Below are 17,701 nucleotides of genomic sequence, written 5' to 3'. Positions count from 1 at the left end.
AAAGTGAAAGATGTGAAGCCCCTGAGCAGCTGGCTAAAACTGGGTGTAGAAAGGGAGAAAGCAGTATGTTCCCATGAACACCTTTTCACTTCTAGGGTAAATATGTCAGGAAGGCTTTCTTTTTCCTTCCTTCCCCTCTCTCTCTCTCTCTCTCTCTCTCTCTCTCTCTCTCTCTCTCTCTCTCTCTTTCTTTCTTTCTTTCTTTTTTGGGTCTCTACCACAGTATATAAAAGTTCCCAGGCCAGGGATTGACTCTGTACCACAGCAGCAACCCAAGCCGCTGCAGCAACACTGGATCCTTACCCTGCACCTACAAAAGAGCTCCAGGAAGGCTTTCCTATGTTAGCATGTACTTTTTTTTCGAGGGGGAAGGAACTAGTCTAGGGTTTGGTGGCATTTGTGTATAAAAATGAGGAATAAGGGCATATTTCTCTAACTCCTTGATTTGAGTGTTTTGTGAGGGGTCATTATGGTGTCATGGACACAGATGGACCTGGGTTTAAAAGCTGACTGTGTGACTCTGATAAAGTTGCAGAACTGCTCTTAGTTTTTTAGTTTTTTCATCTGTAAAATTAGAATGCTACCACTTACCTTTCAGAAGTGTTTTGAAGATTAGAGATATTCAAGAAAATGTGAATGAATACCTGACACATTTTAGGTATTCAACAGATATTTATCGGGCAGACACTACAGGATACAAAGAAATTTTAAGAATCCCACTCTTGGAGTTCCCGTCGTGGCGCCGTGGTTAACGAATCTGACTAGGAACCATGAGGTTGCGGGTTCAGTCCCTGCCCTTGCTCAGTGGGTTAACGATCCGGCGTTGCCGTGAGCTGTGGTGTAGGTTGCAGACTCGGCTCGGATCCCGCGTTGCTGTGGCTCTGGCGTAGGCCGGTGGCTACAGCTCCGATTCGACCCCTAGCCTGGGAACTTCCATGTGCCGCGGGAGCGGCCCAAGAAATAGCAACAACAACAACAACAAAAAAGACAAAAAGACAAAAAAAAAAAAAGAATCCCACTCTTGAAGTTCCCATTGTGGCTCAGCAGAAATGAACCTGACTAGTATCCATGAGGATGGAGGTTTGATCCCTGGCCTCGCTCAGTGATCGGTGTTGCTTTGGGCTGTGGTATAGGTCGCAGATGCAGCTCAGATCTGGTGTTGCTGTGGCTGTGGTGTAGACCAGTGGCTACAGCTCCCATTTGACCCCTAGCCTGGGAACCTCCATATGCCGTGGGTGCAGCCGTAAAAAGAATAACAACAACAAAAAAAAGAATCCCACTCTTGGTTCCAGATAGCTACTATTGTTACTACTGCTTCTGTTCAGTTTAAAGATATTTTGCTTTTCTTTTTTTTTTTTTCCTAATCAGAGCTGTAGCCGCCGGCCTGTGCCAGAGCCACAGCAACGCAGGATCTGAACCGCATCTGCGACCTACACCACAGCTCAAGACAACACCAGATCCTTAACCCACTGAGCGAGCCCAGGGATCAAACCCGCAACCTTATGGTTTCTAGTCAGATTCGTTAACCACTGAGCCACAACGGGAACTCTGATATTTTGTTTTTCTGTTCCCGTGTTCAAAGAGTTGTACACTCCCAAAAATCTGTGCTACAATATAGGATGTAGTGAGTGCCATATAAGGTTTAGCATATTTCTTTGGCACTTTTGGAGAGGTAGAAGTGACTTCAGGCTAGAAGAGTCAAGGAAGGCTTCTTAGAATTGGTGACATTTGCCTTCAGCCTTTAAGATGAAAGGATTTTTTTTTCTCTCTCTCTTTTTTTTTTTTTAAAGAAATGCCACAATCCAGATAATAGTGCCTTTGAGACTCTTTTGCTTTCAAAGTACATAAAGTGAAAATATTGAATTGACTCTTGACCATGATTTGGAAGACTGATACCCTTTGTCTTAATCCTTAGACTTGGTATAATGTAAGTAGAGGCCATCCATTTCTTTCTCTGCACTTGTCTTCACACTCTCAGAGAGTCTGTTTCAGAAGTTAAGAGGCCCATCAACCTCTTGGTTTCTATTGAGACCAAAGAAAAGAGAACCAATTAGGAGAGCCCTTTGTGTAATATTCAATGTTATTTAATTTGACCTGTTCTTCTTAAAGTATTTTATTACCACTAGGAGGTGAGTCCAAACAAACTCAGCATTTCTTTGAATCAGCAATAATGAGAACTCTCAGTTATTAGGTATCTAGTAGGTCCTAGATACCCCTCGAGAAGGCTATCACGTTTTATCCTTAGAACCATCCTATGAAGTAGGTTTTATTTCCCCCATTTTACAGATGAGGCTTAGAGAGATTAACCAGCCCAAAGTCATAACTATTGGCTCAGTAGACTCAGGGAATCCTTGAGTCTCTTTCTCTCTCTCTCTCTTTTGGCTCTCAGCACATGAGAGTTCCGGGATCAAGGATCACACCTGTGGTATAGCAGTGATAATACTGGATCCTTAACCCACTGAGCCACCAGGGAACTCTTGAGTTTCTTGACCAAACAGGCCTCTGAGTTCTCCAAGCTGTTATTGATTTTTGAATGTGGGACGCATCTAAGAGTATTAACTTTAAAAAAGAAAAGAAAACTTTTCTGTCATTCTTAATTATGATTGTTCAAAAAATTAAATATGTTGTCAGATATGTTATGGGTTATGATGATGGTATCCTATGTATTTATTCCTTTTAAAAATACTTCATGGAGTTCCCGTCGTGGCGCAGTGGTTAACGAATCTGACTAGGAACCATGAGGTTGCGGGTTCGGTCCCTGCCCTTGCTCAGTGGGTTAACGATCCGGTGTTGCCGTGAGCTGTGGTGTAGGTTGCAGACACGGCTCAGATCCCGCGTTGCTATGGCTCTGGCGTAGGCCGGTGACTACAGCTCTGATTAGACCCCTAGCCTGGGAACCTCCATATGCCGCGGGAGCGGCCCAAGAAATAGCAAAAAGACAAAAAAAAAAAAAAAACTCCATGGCATATGCTTATTGTATGTAGATAAATTGAAATTAATATGACTTTAAAAATAATTCTCTTTATGATTGGGGACCTTGCAGAACTAGAGTGAAGATCAGTATTGACTTAAACAGGGAGCTTGTGGCTTTGATTGCTGGAGAAGGAGAAATAAAGGGGGTGAGCCCTGTGATTACCCTTACTTTCTGTCTAGATGTATATGCTAACCATGGAGCAAGGGGGGATCCCAAGCAGAACACATTAGTCTTACTGAACAGAAGAGACAGAAATTGTAGTTTAAGGGAGGTTGAGACAACTGGAGGCTGTGGTGTGAGGTTCTGGAAAAGAAGGGGCTATGCAGAAAAACTGTTCTAGAATCTCCTCAGGGTCCCCTTGAGGCTTGGCTGATCACACACACACCTGACACCAAACTGCAGGAGGCTGGGGAAAGATTGACCAGGAAGTGATGAGCTAACTTGTTCCCAGTGCAGGGAGGTGTTTGAGTTGGTACCAGCCAGAGTAGTCTAGCTCATGTTGCTCAGTCTCCAGCAGAGGTCCAGTAGAGAGCATCCAGTAGAGATCACAGAAGGGCCTTGTCTTTGTATTAGGGCTAAAATACCCCTAGAGTAAAGACTACTCAAGACCCACCCTAACAAAGCTTAAACACAAGCCTCAGACATACCAAACTGAACCAAAAATAACTGCCTACCAGAACGAAGCCCAACACTCTTGAAACCAAGACAGCAGTGTTGCATACTCAGTGTTGTAAAATCACAATGTCCAACACCCAAGCAAAAGTTACCAGGAGTTCATGTTGGGCTCAGTGGATTAAGAACCCGACGTAGTATCTATAAGGATGTGGATTCGATCCTTGGCCCTGCTCAGTGGATTAAGGATCTGGCTTTGCTACAAGCTGGGGTGTAGGTTGCAGCTGCTGCTTGGATCTTGTGTTGCCATGATTGTGGTGTAGGCCGGCACCTGCAGCTCTGATTTGACCCCTAGCCTGGGAACTTCCATATGCCGCAAGTGCAGCCATAAAAAGAAAAAAAAAGTATTAAAAAAGTTACCAGACTTGGCAGGAAAAAGTAGCCCATACTTAGGAGAAAAATTAGTTGGTAGAAACATTCAGAAATGACAGAGATAAAGGAATCACCAGACAAGGATATTAGAACATCCTAGTTAGGAAGTAAACAGTTTAGCCTTGCAAGTAATGAATGTGGTTCCAGTGTCTCTTACTTTTTATTATTTTTGTTCTTCCCATGGTGTTGATGATTTGGTAAAACTTGAATATTCTAAGTCTGAGTTACAGATTCATCATTTTAGTGATGGGCAGAACTTTTAAAGATCATCTTGTTCACCCTCTCACATTATAGAAAAAAAATTTTATTGATTCTGAGACGTACATTTCCCCACATTTTAACATCTCTTGAATCACGGTGCATCTTAGATTTGATGAAATACCATAACAGCCGAATAGAATTGTGATTTTTCCGTAAATTCTTAGTAGTAGAATTCAAGACTTTTGCTTTGATTACCCCCACATGAAAAACTTCCCCTTCTTTATATCCAGATCCTGCCCAATTCACATCTTTATTTCAGGAAGTCTTTTCAGTTTCTTCAGTTCAAAGTGATATTTTTGGAGTTCCCGTCATGTCTCAGTGGTTAATGAATCCGACTAGGAACCATGAGGTTGTGGGTTCAATCCCTGGCCTTGCTCAGTGGGTTAAGGATCTGGTGTTGCCAAGAGATGTGGTGTAGGTCGAAGACATGGCTCGGATCCCGCGTTGCTGTGGCTGTGGCGTAGGCCAGCGGCTACAGCTCCGATTAGACCCCTAGCCTGGGAACCTCCATACGCCAAGGGTACTGCCCTAGGAAAGACCAAAAAAAAAAAAGTGATATTTTCAACCTTTCTGTTGTCATCAGTGACTACATCATTTGTTTGAAAACTGAACTTCTGTTTGTTTGCTATATTGTTACTTAACTGCATTTTATCTATCCCCTCAATTAAATTATAAGCTCTTGGAGTCAAAGGAGGGATTTTATATTTCTCTTTGTCTTCTAGTGTCTACTTGATAAATATTCATTGATTTTTAAGGGTGCTGTAATTAGTAGGTAGCCACTAATACAACCTGAAGCTTATTAGTAGTGTTGTTTAATGGTTAAGAGAACTGCATATTAAGTGCTAGATAGATATAGAATTAGTACTTCTTTCACTGCTGCTGCTGCTGCTACTACTACTAGTAGTAGTGGTGGTGGTACCAGTACTAGTACTGGTACCACCACCACTACTGCCGTCACTACTACTGTTGTAATTATTCTGTGCCAGGTAACTATGTTAAGCATTTTATACATGTGTTATTTCATTTTTCTTCAAAACAACTTTACAAACTAAGATTCATTATACTAATTTTAACAGTAGATTAGGAAGCAGACTGAGAGATTGACTGCTTGCCAAGGTCTTAAAGCTGAAATTTGTCAGTAGTGGGTTGAAATCCATACCTCTGTCTCTTAATATCCATGCTCTAGCTGTTCTCTGCCACTGCTCATTAGGTTTTGAGGGCTTTGCTAACTGCCTAGTAAACTGAGGGTAGAAAGAAAAGAAATGGGCACTTCTTTTCCCTCTGTTCAAGGACTTTTCCTTATAAATCCCATCGTTTGAATGGTGAGTAGACCTTGGGAGAGGAAGTAGATGTACTGCTGCCCTTTGTTGCTCTTAGTTGCTGGTGGCTTGGCCGTTAGTGACAGATGAGGGTATGACACCTTTTCAGGAATAAATTCTTATTATAGCTGGCAGAATAGAATAGTTGATATGGAATTTCATGGCGGTTTGCTCCATAATTCCAGTCCCTGGTGTTCAGAAGTAGTTGTGATGGCTACATCTCTCTCCTCAGTTAAGCTAGCTTATTAACAGTCACATCCAGGACTACTGCTTCTGTCTGCTCCATGACCACACAGTGTGTTTGTGTATTGCCCTTAGCTGTCAGCAAAACATTTTGCTGAATTTCCTTTTTTGTTTTGTTCCTCTGTAACCTTTTTTTCTCTGACCTTTCTCATTTGTGTAAAACTGGTTTCTTTTTTGGCCTTTCCACCCCAGAGAGGGAGTAGCTATTGCAGAAGGAAGCTTGAAATATGAAGAGAAGCATCATAAGATAAAAATGCATGGTTAGAGAGCCAACAGGATGAAATGAGACTTACTCGGTGCCTGATGTATGATTCAGTCTTGAACATGTCCTTCCTTCCTCGTTTTCAGACTTTCTTCTGTATCTAATCCACCAGTGGGTGCTCCAGTGCCTTGTCCGTAGGGAGCTTAACCTAGTCACTGCTGCGTGCAAGAACCAGGAAAGAAAAGTTCCAGCCTAGCTCCATTTTCTCCATCCCCGGGTAAGGTAGAAAACTGGGATTAGACACTTTTCCATAAATACCACTGTGGGTTCCCATATGGTAGCACACACCCAGGTTTGGCTTCCCAGCTACTCAAGCCCAGGTACTTGGAGAGGAATACATTTTGTGCGTTCTGTCCTCTTATCTCAGATTTTTGGCCTTGACCAACCAGAGATTACACTTCTGTCATTGGCTATAAATAAAGGAAGCTCTTAAAGAATGTGTTATTAGGGCTTATGTGAGTTATTGACACATTTCTAATAATGTTGTGATTGGTTGAGGTTTAATATTTTTGTTTTGTTAAAGGTGATTTTCATGTTAAACTTCTATGTAAATTTAACACTTAGTCGATGACTATAGCTGAAAGGAATCTGGTAGTAAGTACCCACAAATGTTAGGAATAAGATTTCTTCACTTCTCAGTAAAATCACTGATAATTTATATTTATCTAATTAGTAAAAGTTAGCCTTTTTGGGAGGGTGCTCTTTTTAGGGCCACACTCTCGGGCATATGGAAGTTTCCAGCCTAGGGGTCCAGTCAGAGCTGCAACTGCCAGCCTATACCACAGCCACAGCAATGCCAGATCTGAGCCGCATCTGCAACCTACACCATGGTTCACAGCAACCCAGATCCTTAATCCACTGAGCGAGGCCAGGGATAGAACCTGCGTCCTCATGGATACTAGTTGGGTTGGATGCTGCTGAGCCATGATGGGAACTCCCTTTTCCAGTTTTATTGAAATATAGTTGACGTGTATCACTGTATACATTTAAGGTGTGCAGCATAATTTTTTTGTGTCTGTGTGTCTTTTAGGGCTGTACCCTTGGCATGCGGAAGTTCCCAGGCTAGGGGTTGAGTAAGAGCTGCAGCTGCCTGCCTGCACCACAGCCATAGCAACACCAGATCCAAGCTGCATCTGCAGCCTATACCACAGCTTGTGGCTATGGCAGATCCTTAATGCACTGAGCAGAGCCAAGTATTGAACGTGCATCCTCATGGATACTAGTTGAGTTCGTTACCACTGAGCCACAATGGGAACTCCCCAGCATAATGATTTGACATCCATCATTTCATATAAATATAAAATTAAAGAAATAGAAAAAAATCTTTGTGTTTGATGAGAACCCCCTGACTGGAATTTGGTACCTCTTTTTTTTATAATGGCTGCACCCATGGCAAATGGAAGTTCCCAGGGCAGGGACTGAATCCAAGCCACAGTTGCAATCTGCACCATAGCTGCAGCAATTTCAGATCCTATAACTCACTGCTCTGGGCTGAGGATCAAATCTGTGCCTCAGCAGCAACCTGCTGCAGTTGGATTCTTTTCTTTTCTTTTTTGCTTTTTAGGGCCACACTTGAGGAATATAGAAGTTCTCAGACCAGGGGTTGAAAAGGAGCTGCAGCCGCCAGCCTTCACTACAGCCACAGCAACGCCAAATCCAAGCTGGATCTGTGACCTGCACCACAGCTCATAGCAATGCTGGATTCATAACCCACTGATTGAGGCCAGGGATCAAACCCACATCGTCATAGATCCTAGTCAGGTTTGTTACCATTGAGCCATGACAGGAACTCCAAAGTTGGTACCTCTTAATCTTCACCCATTTCTTTCCCTTTCCTCTCTTGCAACCAACTATTTGTTTTCTGTATCCATAATTCTGTTAGTTATGTTTGTTCATTTGTTTTTTAGATTCCACAATAAGTGAAATCATGTAGTATTTGTCTCTCTGTCTGACTTATTGCGCTGAACATAATACCCTCTAGATCCATCCATGTTGTTGCAGATGGCAAGATTTCATTGTTTTATTTTACGGCTGAGTAGTAGTCCAGTGTGTGTGGGGGTGTGTGTGTGTGTGCGCGTGCGCGCGAGCATACCACATCTTTATCCATTCATCTGTTGAAGAGCAGTTGAATTGCTTCCATATCTTGGCTGTTGCTTCCATATCTTATGCACATTCGGCTCTTAAAAAAAAAAGCCTCTCAGATTGATAGTTTGTAGTATTTCATTCTTTTTTCTCTTTTCTTTTTTTTTTACAGCCACACCTGTGGCATATGGAAGTTCCCAGGCTAGGGGCCAAATCAGAGCTGCAGCTGAGGCCTAGTACAGCCATGGCAAGAGTGGATCTGCCGCATCTGTGACCTACACTGGAGCTTGAGACAGTGATGGATTCGTAACTCACTGAGTGAGGCCAGGGATCTAGCCCTCATCCTCACAGACACTATGTCGAGTTCTTAACCTCTGAGCAGCAACGAGAGCTCCAGTTTGGAGTGTTTCAAACCATTCCACTTTGATAAATTAGGTATTGCTAGAAATTGGCATTAGATTGGGAAAGTAAAATATGTCTGTGACTGAAAGTCATCAGTGATAACATTATAATTTAAGTGGATACATACCAAGGAACTTAGGCAAAGATGGAAGATACAGGAAATATTTTGCATGAATAAATCCTTTGTTGTTGAGCTCAGAATACTTTGCAAACAAAATCTTAGTTTCCTAGCATCTCTCAAGCATTTTTTTTTTTTAAGTGCACCTCAAAGCTGAACTAGAAAGATGAGTTTCCACAGAAAAGAAACTCATGGACTTAGAGAACAGACTTGTGGTTGCCAAGGGGGAAGGGGAGGGAGTGGGATAGACTGGGAGTTTGGGGTTAATAGATGCAAAACTATTGCATTTGGAATGGATAAGGAATGTGATTCTGCTATTTAGCACAGGGAACTATTATCTAGTCACTTGTGATGGAACATGATGGAGGATAATATGAGAAAAAGAGTATATATATATATATATATATATATATATATATATATATATGACTGGGCCACTTTGCTGTACAGTAGAAATTGACAGAACACTGTAAATCAACTATAATGAAAAAAATAAAAATCATATAAAAAAAGGAAAGTTTTTTCTCAAATGCTAGTTATCATTAGGTTAAGAACTAGAATCCAGGTTTCTGACTCACAGGTTAAGTGTATTTTCTGTTGGGTAACCAGATGGATCCTACTAAAAAAAAAGTGAGCTTAATTTTGGCCATTTAAAAGGCAATTTTGGGGCGTTCCTGTCGTGGTACAGCGGAAACGAATCCGACTAGCAACCATGAGGTTGCTGGTTCGATCCCTGGCCTCTCTCAGTGGATGTGGCCCTAAAAAGCAAAAAAAAAAAAAAAAAAAAATTTAAAGGCAATTTTCTATGGAATGGTCGATAATAGAAGAAACCAGTTTTGAAGGTAAAAGTTATCCCCCAGTTTTAGCTTTAGGAGAAGAGCTGTGAAGAGCCTGAAGAGTAATAAAAGTAAGAACAAAATGTGGTATTGCCCCCAAAAGATAATGGAAGGTTAGGAAATTACCGGATGTGAGTAGTCCTTGATAGATTTATAGTGTGTTCAGGGAGTAAGACACTATAGTTTAGAAGTCCTCTTTCTCTGGGCTACTTTCCCAAAACCGAATTAGGACAAGAAGGACCTTTACATTTATTGAATGTAGGTCCGTAGCTGGTGTCGTTCCTTTATGAAACTGGAAATTTCCCCTGGTTTTAGGTCACAAGTAAGCTTTTTTTTTCTTGGTTCTCCCAGCCAGATACTTTTCTCTGTCCACCCTAGGAGTTCCATTTGTCTTGCTAGCTCTCTTGGACATTACTCTAGTGACCTAAACTGATTTGTCACTAATTTCTTGTGTCTGGAAGGAGTCTGGTTATAGTTGTAGGTTCAGCCCTTCCCTATATTTCAGTAGGAAGTGGGTGGGTGCTTAGGTCTATAATGAGGCATTCCTCCTTGTGATTGTTGCATGATAGTGAGGACTGCTATAGGTAGCAGTAAATTCATACTCTTTAAACCTTTTAATAGACACTTAGATTGTGTTGTCTGTTGTTTTGAAGTCAAATAATTATTTGACTTTGCATTTGAGATTTTTGAACCCCTATGGAATGCATACTCTTTAACATAAATTTCTCTCTTGATAAGAGCAGAGCTCCTCTTATATATTGTACAACTGGGAAATGCTGAAGTGAAAGCAGAAGTCCTAATTGCCACACACACACACACTATCCCCACATGTTCTCATCCCCTGCTACTGCTGATCAGCGTTTTGGGGGTATGTTTCAAAGAGGAACTGCCTTGAGAAGCATTTCTGTTGTTATGGTTATTGCTGTAGCTCAGATATACTTGCTTTTGGATGTGACCGTAGAAATCTGCAGGTGTTATCAGTGACCTTGGCTCTTAATGAAAGTTTGTTTATTTGTTTATAATAAACAGCTAGTAATGAATACCACTGCCAGAATGAGCAGTCATCTGCCTTCTGTCCTGGAAATAACAGGAATTCAGAGGGTAGTGTACAGATGAGTGCATCTGCTCTCTCACATGCAGCCTTCCTTTATCACCTTCTTCCACCCTCCCAACCCCTACCTCTCACCTCACCTCACTCCTGCTGCAAGCTGTTTGAAACAGAGTTGAGTTCAGAGTGTAGGCTACATGAAGAAGTCTCCTTTTGGCTTTACACTGACCAAGTGTGATATATAAATATTCCATGGTAACTTCAGATATACAGATTTGTAGAATCTTAACTGTTTGAAGGGACCTCAAAGAACACCTTATCCTGTTTCCAGTTCAAACCATGAATCCCATCTTGCTACTGGCAGTCTAGACTGGTCAGTATACTTCCAGGCCATGACTAGGAAGGGATGCCTGAAATCTTTTATTTATTCTCAGATTCATTCTCAAGTCCCTTAGGCTGAAAATATCCAGGGGTAAAGATGGAGGTTGCTGCTGAGTCTGGCTGGATATCTGGAGCTGGTCCAAAGCCAGTCTTGCCTTTGGATTTCTTTGGGTAGCCAACTCTCAGATTGCTTTGGGAGGCCCCAGAGTGCAAAGGGCTCTGTCTGGAATGTCCCTTTTACCATTCTGGATCCTGCCGGTCTTGGTAACTAGATGAATCTCGATTTGGAGCAAGGTTTGATTTATGGCCATGATCCATCCCCTCTCTACCGGCTCTAGACCTGTATCTGGCCTTGTGTTCAGAATATAAGTGGCTGTTGGCCAAGTGAGGAGGTTATGGCAACTTAGGTAGAAGCAAATCCAGGAATTTTAGAACCTTACTTAAAGATCATCTAGTTTAGTTCCTTTATTTTGCAGATGAGGAAACTGAAGCCCAGAGTGAGATTTAAATCATTTATGATTTAGAAAGTGTTGTAGAAGTCATCCATTGTGACCTCTCAACATCTTATAGGCTAGGAATCTCTTCTAATAGCTGGTCATCCAGAAGATGGTACTAGGGAACTCCTAACCTCTGAAGAGAAACTACTCTCATATAGGACAGCGCTAATGAAAAGGAACTGACTTTATCAAAGTCTACTTACCTGTAATTTTTGTTGTCTCAGTGGTTTTAATTTAATTCCTCTCCTGTGTAACATCCCCCAAGGTAAGACCTTCTCAGGGCCCCAAATTAGCAGATATCGCTATATCATGTAATTTCTCTAATCAAAGTAAAGTATAACTGAATCATGAGCTTTATTGATTCTATAAAGACAGGGCATTCCACTTTCATGTATCCCAGAACTTTTTTTTCCTACTAAGAACAACTGCTTTCTCGGTTTTCTTTACTTGCTCTTCATTATTAGAACTAGCGTTTAGCTCTTTTCATAATGCTTTGTTTATTTTTTGCTTTTGTTTTTTAAAATCAAATATAGGATTTCCCGTCGTGGCGCAGTGGTTAACGAATCCGACTAGGAACCATGAGGTTGCGGGTTCGGTCCCTGCCCTTGCTCAGTGGGTTAACGATCCGGCGTTGCCGTGAGCTGTGGTGTAGGTTGCAGACGCGGCTCAGATCCCGTGTTGCTGTGGCTCTGGCGTAGGCCGGTGGCTACAGCTCCGATTCAACCCCTAGCCTGGGAACCTCCATATGCTGCGGGAGCGGCCCAAGAAATAGCAAAAAAAAAGACAAAAAAAAATTTCAAATATAGTTGATTAACAGCATTGTATTATTTTCTGCTGTGCTCTTTTCATAATACTTGTAGTAAAGAAACATACATTTTATTACTTTGTGAGTATAACTGTACAGAACTATCAAGAGAGAACTGAGGATAGGGTTAAAGGGTTGAACCCACCCCTGCAACCTGTCTGGTTTCTCAGTTCATATTTGCTGGCTCTGGTGGGCCTCCATTTCTATCATCTCCTTCTTGGCCTGGGAAGAGTTTTCCAACTGGTCTTCTTACCTCCACACTTCTCTTAAGTAAAACTTCTCTAATTCTGTTAGAATGATTTGTCTGAAATGTAGATTTGACCATGTCATTTCCTTAATTCAGTGGTTCCTCAACACTCAGTACTCCACAGATTTTCTACTCAATGACAACTGATGAAGAGGAGCTTTTCTCAACTGGATTTCCATGAGAGAATTAAACCCTAATGCCATTAGGCGTCCATTGTATGTAACATATTAACTTTTCTCCAGTACATCTGGAATGGTGCTTGTTATGTATACTCTTGAGGAGAATTGAGAAAATAGTCGCTCTAATCATTTTCTTTGTTCTGTGGTTCAGATGAGGAACTCAGTATAAAAGAGAGGAGGAGTTCCCATCGTGGCTCAGAGGAAACATATCTGACTAGCATCCCTGAGGACACAGGTTTGATCCCTGGCCTTGCTCAGTGGGTTAAGGATCTGGCATTGCCTTGAGCTGTGTGTAGGTTGCAGATGTGGCTCAGATCTGGTATTGCTGTGGCTGTGGCGTAGGCCTGCAGCTACAGCTCTGATTGGACCCCTAGCCTGGGAACTTCCATATGCCGCAGGTGTGGCCCTAAAAAGACTAAAAATATATATATATAAAATAATAATAATATAATAAAAGAGAGGAAGAGAGGGAGAATGTATATTCTTCAAGGGGTCCAGAAGCATAACTGGGAGCAGCCTCCAGGGAAAAAAACCCACAAACTTCATTGAAGTCTAGGGTTTCATCTTTTTTTTTTTTTCTTTTTTGGCTGCCCCATGGCATATGGAGTCCGAGCCCCCCCCCCCGTCCCCCCACCATCAGGGGTCAGATCTGAGCCACAGCTGCGACTTATACCATAGCTGAGGCGATGCCAGATCCTTTACCCCACTGTGCTGGGCCAGGGATTGAACCTGCGTTCTGGTGCTAAAGAGATGCTCCTGATCACATTGTGCCACAGTGGGAACTCCTCATCTTTAAACTTATGTGAATATTGCATTCTATTACATAATATGTCCATGGTTTAAAATGTTTTAAGATATTTATCAATGAATAAAGTTGATTTTACAAGATTTGCCTAAGGTCTGTGGAACTACAAATTAACTACCTTTTTTTCTTAGCTCTGTAGTGGACATTTTATATGCGTTATATTATTTAATGTCTCTAGGAAAATTGTCTAAGATCACACAGCTACTAAAGCATCAAGAGTTAGGGCACTAATTCAAGTATGTCTCAACTCTACAACTTGAACCTGGGTTGAGTCAGTAGCCTTGGAAGACTTTGCCCATTTCTAAGTTTATCTTCACTGGAATGTAGGATTTTTTTCTTGGTCAAGTTAGTATTGTGATTCATATCATGCACAATTCCATATTTCTCTGGCAGAATACAACTAACCTTGATTATCCAGAATAAAAATGAGCAGTGATGCAGATATTTCCGTATAATAGGGACTCTTGTCTTTGGTGGCTCTGAAACAGATTGACTTTTTTTTTTTTTTTTAAGAGATTCACTTTTCTAATTGTTTTGTCTTGATGGATATTGACATTGTAATTTCTTGAGTACTCTGGCTGGTTATGGGAGCTGGCTCTTTGTAGCTATCTTGCTGTTGAGAACTCCCTTCCAGGTTAACATTCCCCAGATGACACAGGGTTGACTCCATTTGTGTCTCCTTACCCGAGGTACTTGGGAAGGCATAAATGCTAAAGCGTTAAAGTGGCTTCCTGAGGTCCGCCCCCAGCCTGACATTTACCTAGCCATCTGGAATCCAGTTTCCATTAGATATCCAAAGAGAATGTCTGGAATGCCCTGTCAGTAGCCACGTTTGACACAGAATTTCAGTGGGATCTGGCTCCTTTAGCTCCTCTGAGAACAAGTTCTGAAAAGATCGTTAATGGAGGGAACCAAATTTTCAGTCATCTCTGGCTACACCCCTGAATTTCTGGTTCTTCCAGAAAGTTTGAAAGTTTGAAATCTAAGGGCATCCAGAGGGACAGAGCCCTGTGAGAGTCTTTGATTTGTAACCCCTTTCCTTCTTTTCTGTTCTAAGCTCTCTTTTTCAGCATGGGTTAACTAAAGCTTGCATCTTAGTACCCAGTACATTTTACATTATGTAAAAGAGAAGAAGAGTTAGACTGGAAGGGAAAGTCCAGAGTTTGGATTAGAAAACCCGTTGAGTCAAAGGGGAACTTAGCAGAGGAACGGAATGAAAATTATTTCCTTAGACAGTAGACAAATATTCAGGAAACACCTCTGCACCCAAAGATAGGCGCAGCTGCCACACAGTGACTATTAAAGGGAGGTTCAAAGTTATGAGCAAACAGCTGATTCTCTTGGTTCTTGGGCTGTTGCTCTTGGTGACAGGAAATCTTGTTCCCCAAGCTGCTGGCTTCCTGTTTTATTTTTACTCTTAGCAGATCAGAATGTCCATAACAAGGAGCAGTCTGTTCCTAAGGGTTCTACTCCCTCTTTGAGTCTGAAGAGCTTTTTTCTTCTCCCTTTCGGTCAGACAATATGTTGGTTCACTTTTAAGATCTATGAGGTTTAGCTTGGTTTAAGCATTTTGTTTTCACAATCAGCTTTTTTGGTGATGAGCTGGTGTTTTAAGATTTGATGTAAGTAAACCTCTGTTTTGATTTGTTTTATTCTGTTTCGATTTCAAGAGTTTGCAGTCTTGGGGGACTTGGCTGTGTTACCTTATGTTACCTTTATGCTTTACCTTTTCATTTAATTTGCCATTTTCCCTAGCATGAAAACCATTAGGCTGTTTTAGATTTCTTTACTTTCACAAGATGGAAAAACAGTTTCAGCCCAGTGTGCCTTGGCTGCAGTCGTATCCATTTTGTTGGATAAAAAACCTCCTCCTATCCTTGTAAAACTAGGAACTCGGTAATCTAACTCTAAAACAATAGCTCAGCGTGAACCTAAAGTGCTGGGGGATTTCCTAGGGAAAGGGGCTCAGCCGACAGGATAAGAAACAGTAACTGGAAGGTTTCCGGATCTGCTCCAGACACTTCCTGCTGTCTCAAGAGCCTTTAGTCCAGGTGTGTTGAACCGGATAGGAGAGAGAAAGGGAGCTGTGGGTAAAAGAGAAAGGACTAGGCAATCTTACAGCGTAGTTTGCTTGGCGTCATGTTTAATATATTGAACTTGTAGAATTTTCCTTGATATTCTTTCAGTCTGTCAATTTATAGACTAAACTCGAGTAGCGTTAATAGCTGCTGGCAGTACTTAGTTGTACATTAACAGTCCTCCATCAGGGAAGAACTGGAGAGGTTGTGTCCTAATGTAGATCATGGAATCACTATTGGCAGCTTAATTTCAATGTGGAGATAATCAGATGTCAGAAGCTCTTTTTTGATTCTTAATATTTGATCATCTGGACTCTGATCTGTCCTGGTTACAGATACCCCCAAGAGAAGGATAGAACCTATACCATCCAGAACCTGCTGAATGGGCTGTTTTCTGACCATGCATCCTTGCTTCTGGAGACTCTTGTTGGTTGGAGCATAGTTGTTATTTTACGATTTTTAGTTTTTGTGCTGCCTAGGTACCCTCAACCAGAAGTCACCAGCTCAGAATTTCTAAACTTATCCAGCAGGCCTTTCTAATAGCAAACCTTAAAAGGGGGGGGGGGGGCGGGGTGAGGAGTGGGGAGGGCTTAAAAAAGAAAAAAAGATTGAGAGAGAGGTTTTTTTTTTTTTTTTTTTTAAGCTGTTTAGATCAGAGCAAGACAAGAGGGGAAAAAAAAAAAAAAAAGACTCATGCAGCCCTAGTGTGCCTGGAATTTGTGGTTGAGTAATACTTTCCTGTTATTTCTTTTTTAGGTTGTTTTTCATCATTCAGAACATTGCCTGAAGCAGGTCCACCATGCCGTTAGTAACGAGGAACATCGAGCCAAGGCACCTGTGCCGTCAGACGTTGCCTAGCGTTAGAAGCGAGCTGGAATGCATGACCAACATCACCCTGGCAAATGTCATCCGACAGCTGGGCAGCCTGAGTGAGTGCCGCAGAGAGCCTGTGCTTTGCCCTCAGGGGTCGTTGGTGTTCTTTATTTAGTTTCCTTCTCCTCCCATGTTCCTATTTCTCCCCCATCTGCCTTCCCTAGGTAATGCGAAAATTTATCCCCCCACCCCCTCCCCAAAGAGAGGCTTCTTTTTGGTACAGATTCTTCCCCTCAAACCCTTTCTTCATCTACCACCACCCTCTACGTTCCCTCCCCCTCCCCCTCCACCTGCTTCAAAAGAAATCTGTGGGAAGGGTGGCGGGAAGGGTGGCAGGAAGGGCTGCAGCAGCAACTGCAGATGGAATGACAGAGCAGAATTCTGTGTGTGTAAAGTGGGAGGTTCACAGAGCAGTATCTTAGGTTAGGGAATGTGCCTGTAATTGCACGAGCTGTTCGATGTAGCCTGACTTTGTTGAAGCCTCAAATGTGCCAGTAGTCTTAGCTACCCAGCAGCCCCCCCACCCTTTTTTTTTTCCCAAAGAGGAGTAAAGCAAACATGCACTCAGAAAGATTCTTCCTGACTTGTCTACCCTGGTACACATTTAATTGTGCTGCAAGCCCCCAGGTCCAAGTTCAGGGTACAAATTACTTCTGTAGTCTCTGGGGTATTGGGAGTTTTGCAAGCTGTGTGAACATGGTGACACAAATTGTAGCTGGAGCCATTCTTCTCTAGGAGGAAGATGGGGGTTAACTCAGTCTGTTTGGAGCTGACGGAAAGCTATCTCAACTGTAATTTTTTTTTTTTTTTTTTTTAATTGGCAGGAACGGATGAGACTGCCTTGGGTGGGGTACATGCATGGGTTTGGATTACATTTTGAATTAAGCTGACTTTGTTTGCTTGGAGCCAAGGTATGGGAAGGGCAGATGCTTGGATAGGCTCCGCATTTGTCTAGTGCCATTCTAGCTCCCATAAGAACCTCCATCAAAATGCCATTTTAGTGATCTTCCTTAGCAAAAGCATCTTGGTGTGAATTATTTCAGACACTCACCCCTCCTATCGCATCACTGCCCTTGGTGAAAGCAGTGGAATATCAAGAAAGCCTACATCCCCCCAGATTGTAATAGGCCCTGCCTTTATAATAGGGGCCTGAGGAGACAGAGCTCTGTGACCAAATGATGTATGGGGTCTGAGATTCCTAAGCCGTCCCTAGCTCAGAGGCCATCTGAGTTGATCCAGGGCTTAGG

The 17,701-nt window shown here is 42.1% G+C and overlaps 1 protein-coding gene across 4 annotated transcripts in view; it reads left to right on the top strand.

The window, feature by feature from the left end:
* Window positions 1–17,701, top strand: part of WASF2 (WASP family member 2) — a 76,126-nt gene that overhangs the window by 36,435 nt on the left and 21,990 nt on the right. For 2 of the 4 annotated variants that reach the window (XM_047792816.1, XM_047792812.1), the window contains exon 2: window positions 16,338–16,510. In XM_047792816.1, coding sequence (XP_047648772.1) covers window positions 16,381–16,510 — 130 coding nt within the window. In that variant the 5' untranslated portion in view covers window positions 16,338–16,380. Of the gene's footprint in view, window positions 1–6,189; window positions 6,321–14,924; window positions 15,126–16,337; window positions 16,511–17,701 lie in introns of those variants that run through there. The other 2 variants (XM_047792813.1, XM_047792814.1) reach the window with 2 other exon arrangements.

The sequence above is a fragment of the Phacochoerus africanus genome, chromosome 8, assembly GCF_016906955.1.
Source record: "Phacochoerus africanus isolate WHEZ1 chromosome 8, ROS_Pafr_v1, whole genome shotgun sequence".
In the NCBI taxonomy this organism is placed as follows: domain Eukaryota; kingdom Metazoa; phylum Chordata; class Mammalia; order Artiodactyla; family Suidae; genus Phacochoerus; species Phacochoerus africanus.
The sequence above is the reverse complement of the archived record's forward strand: the minus strand, read 5'-3'. Positions and strand labels throughout refer to the sequence as shown.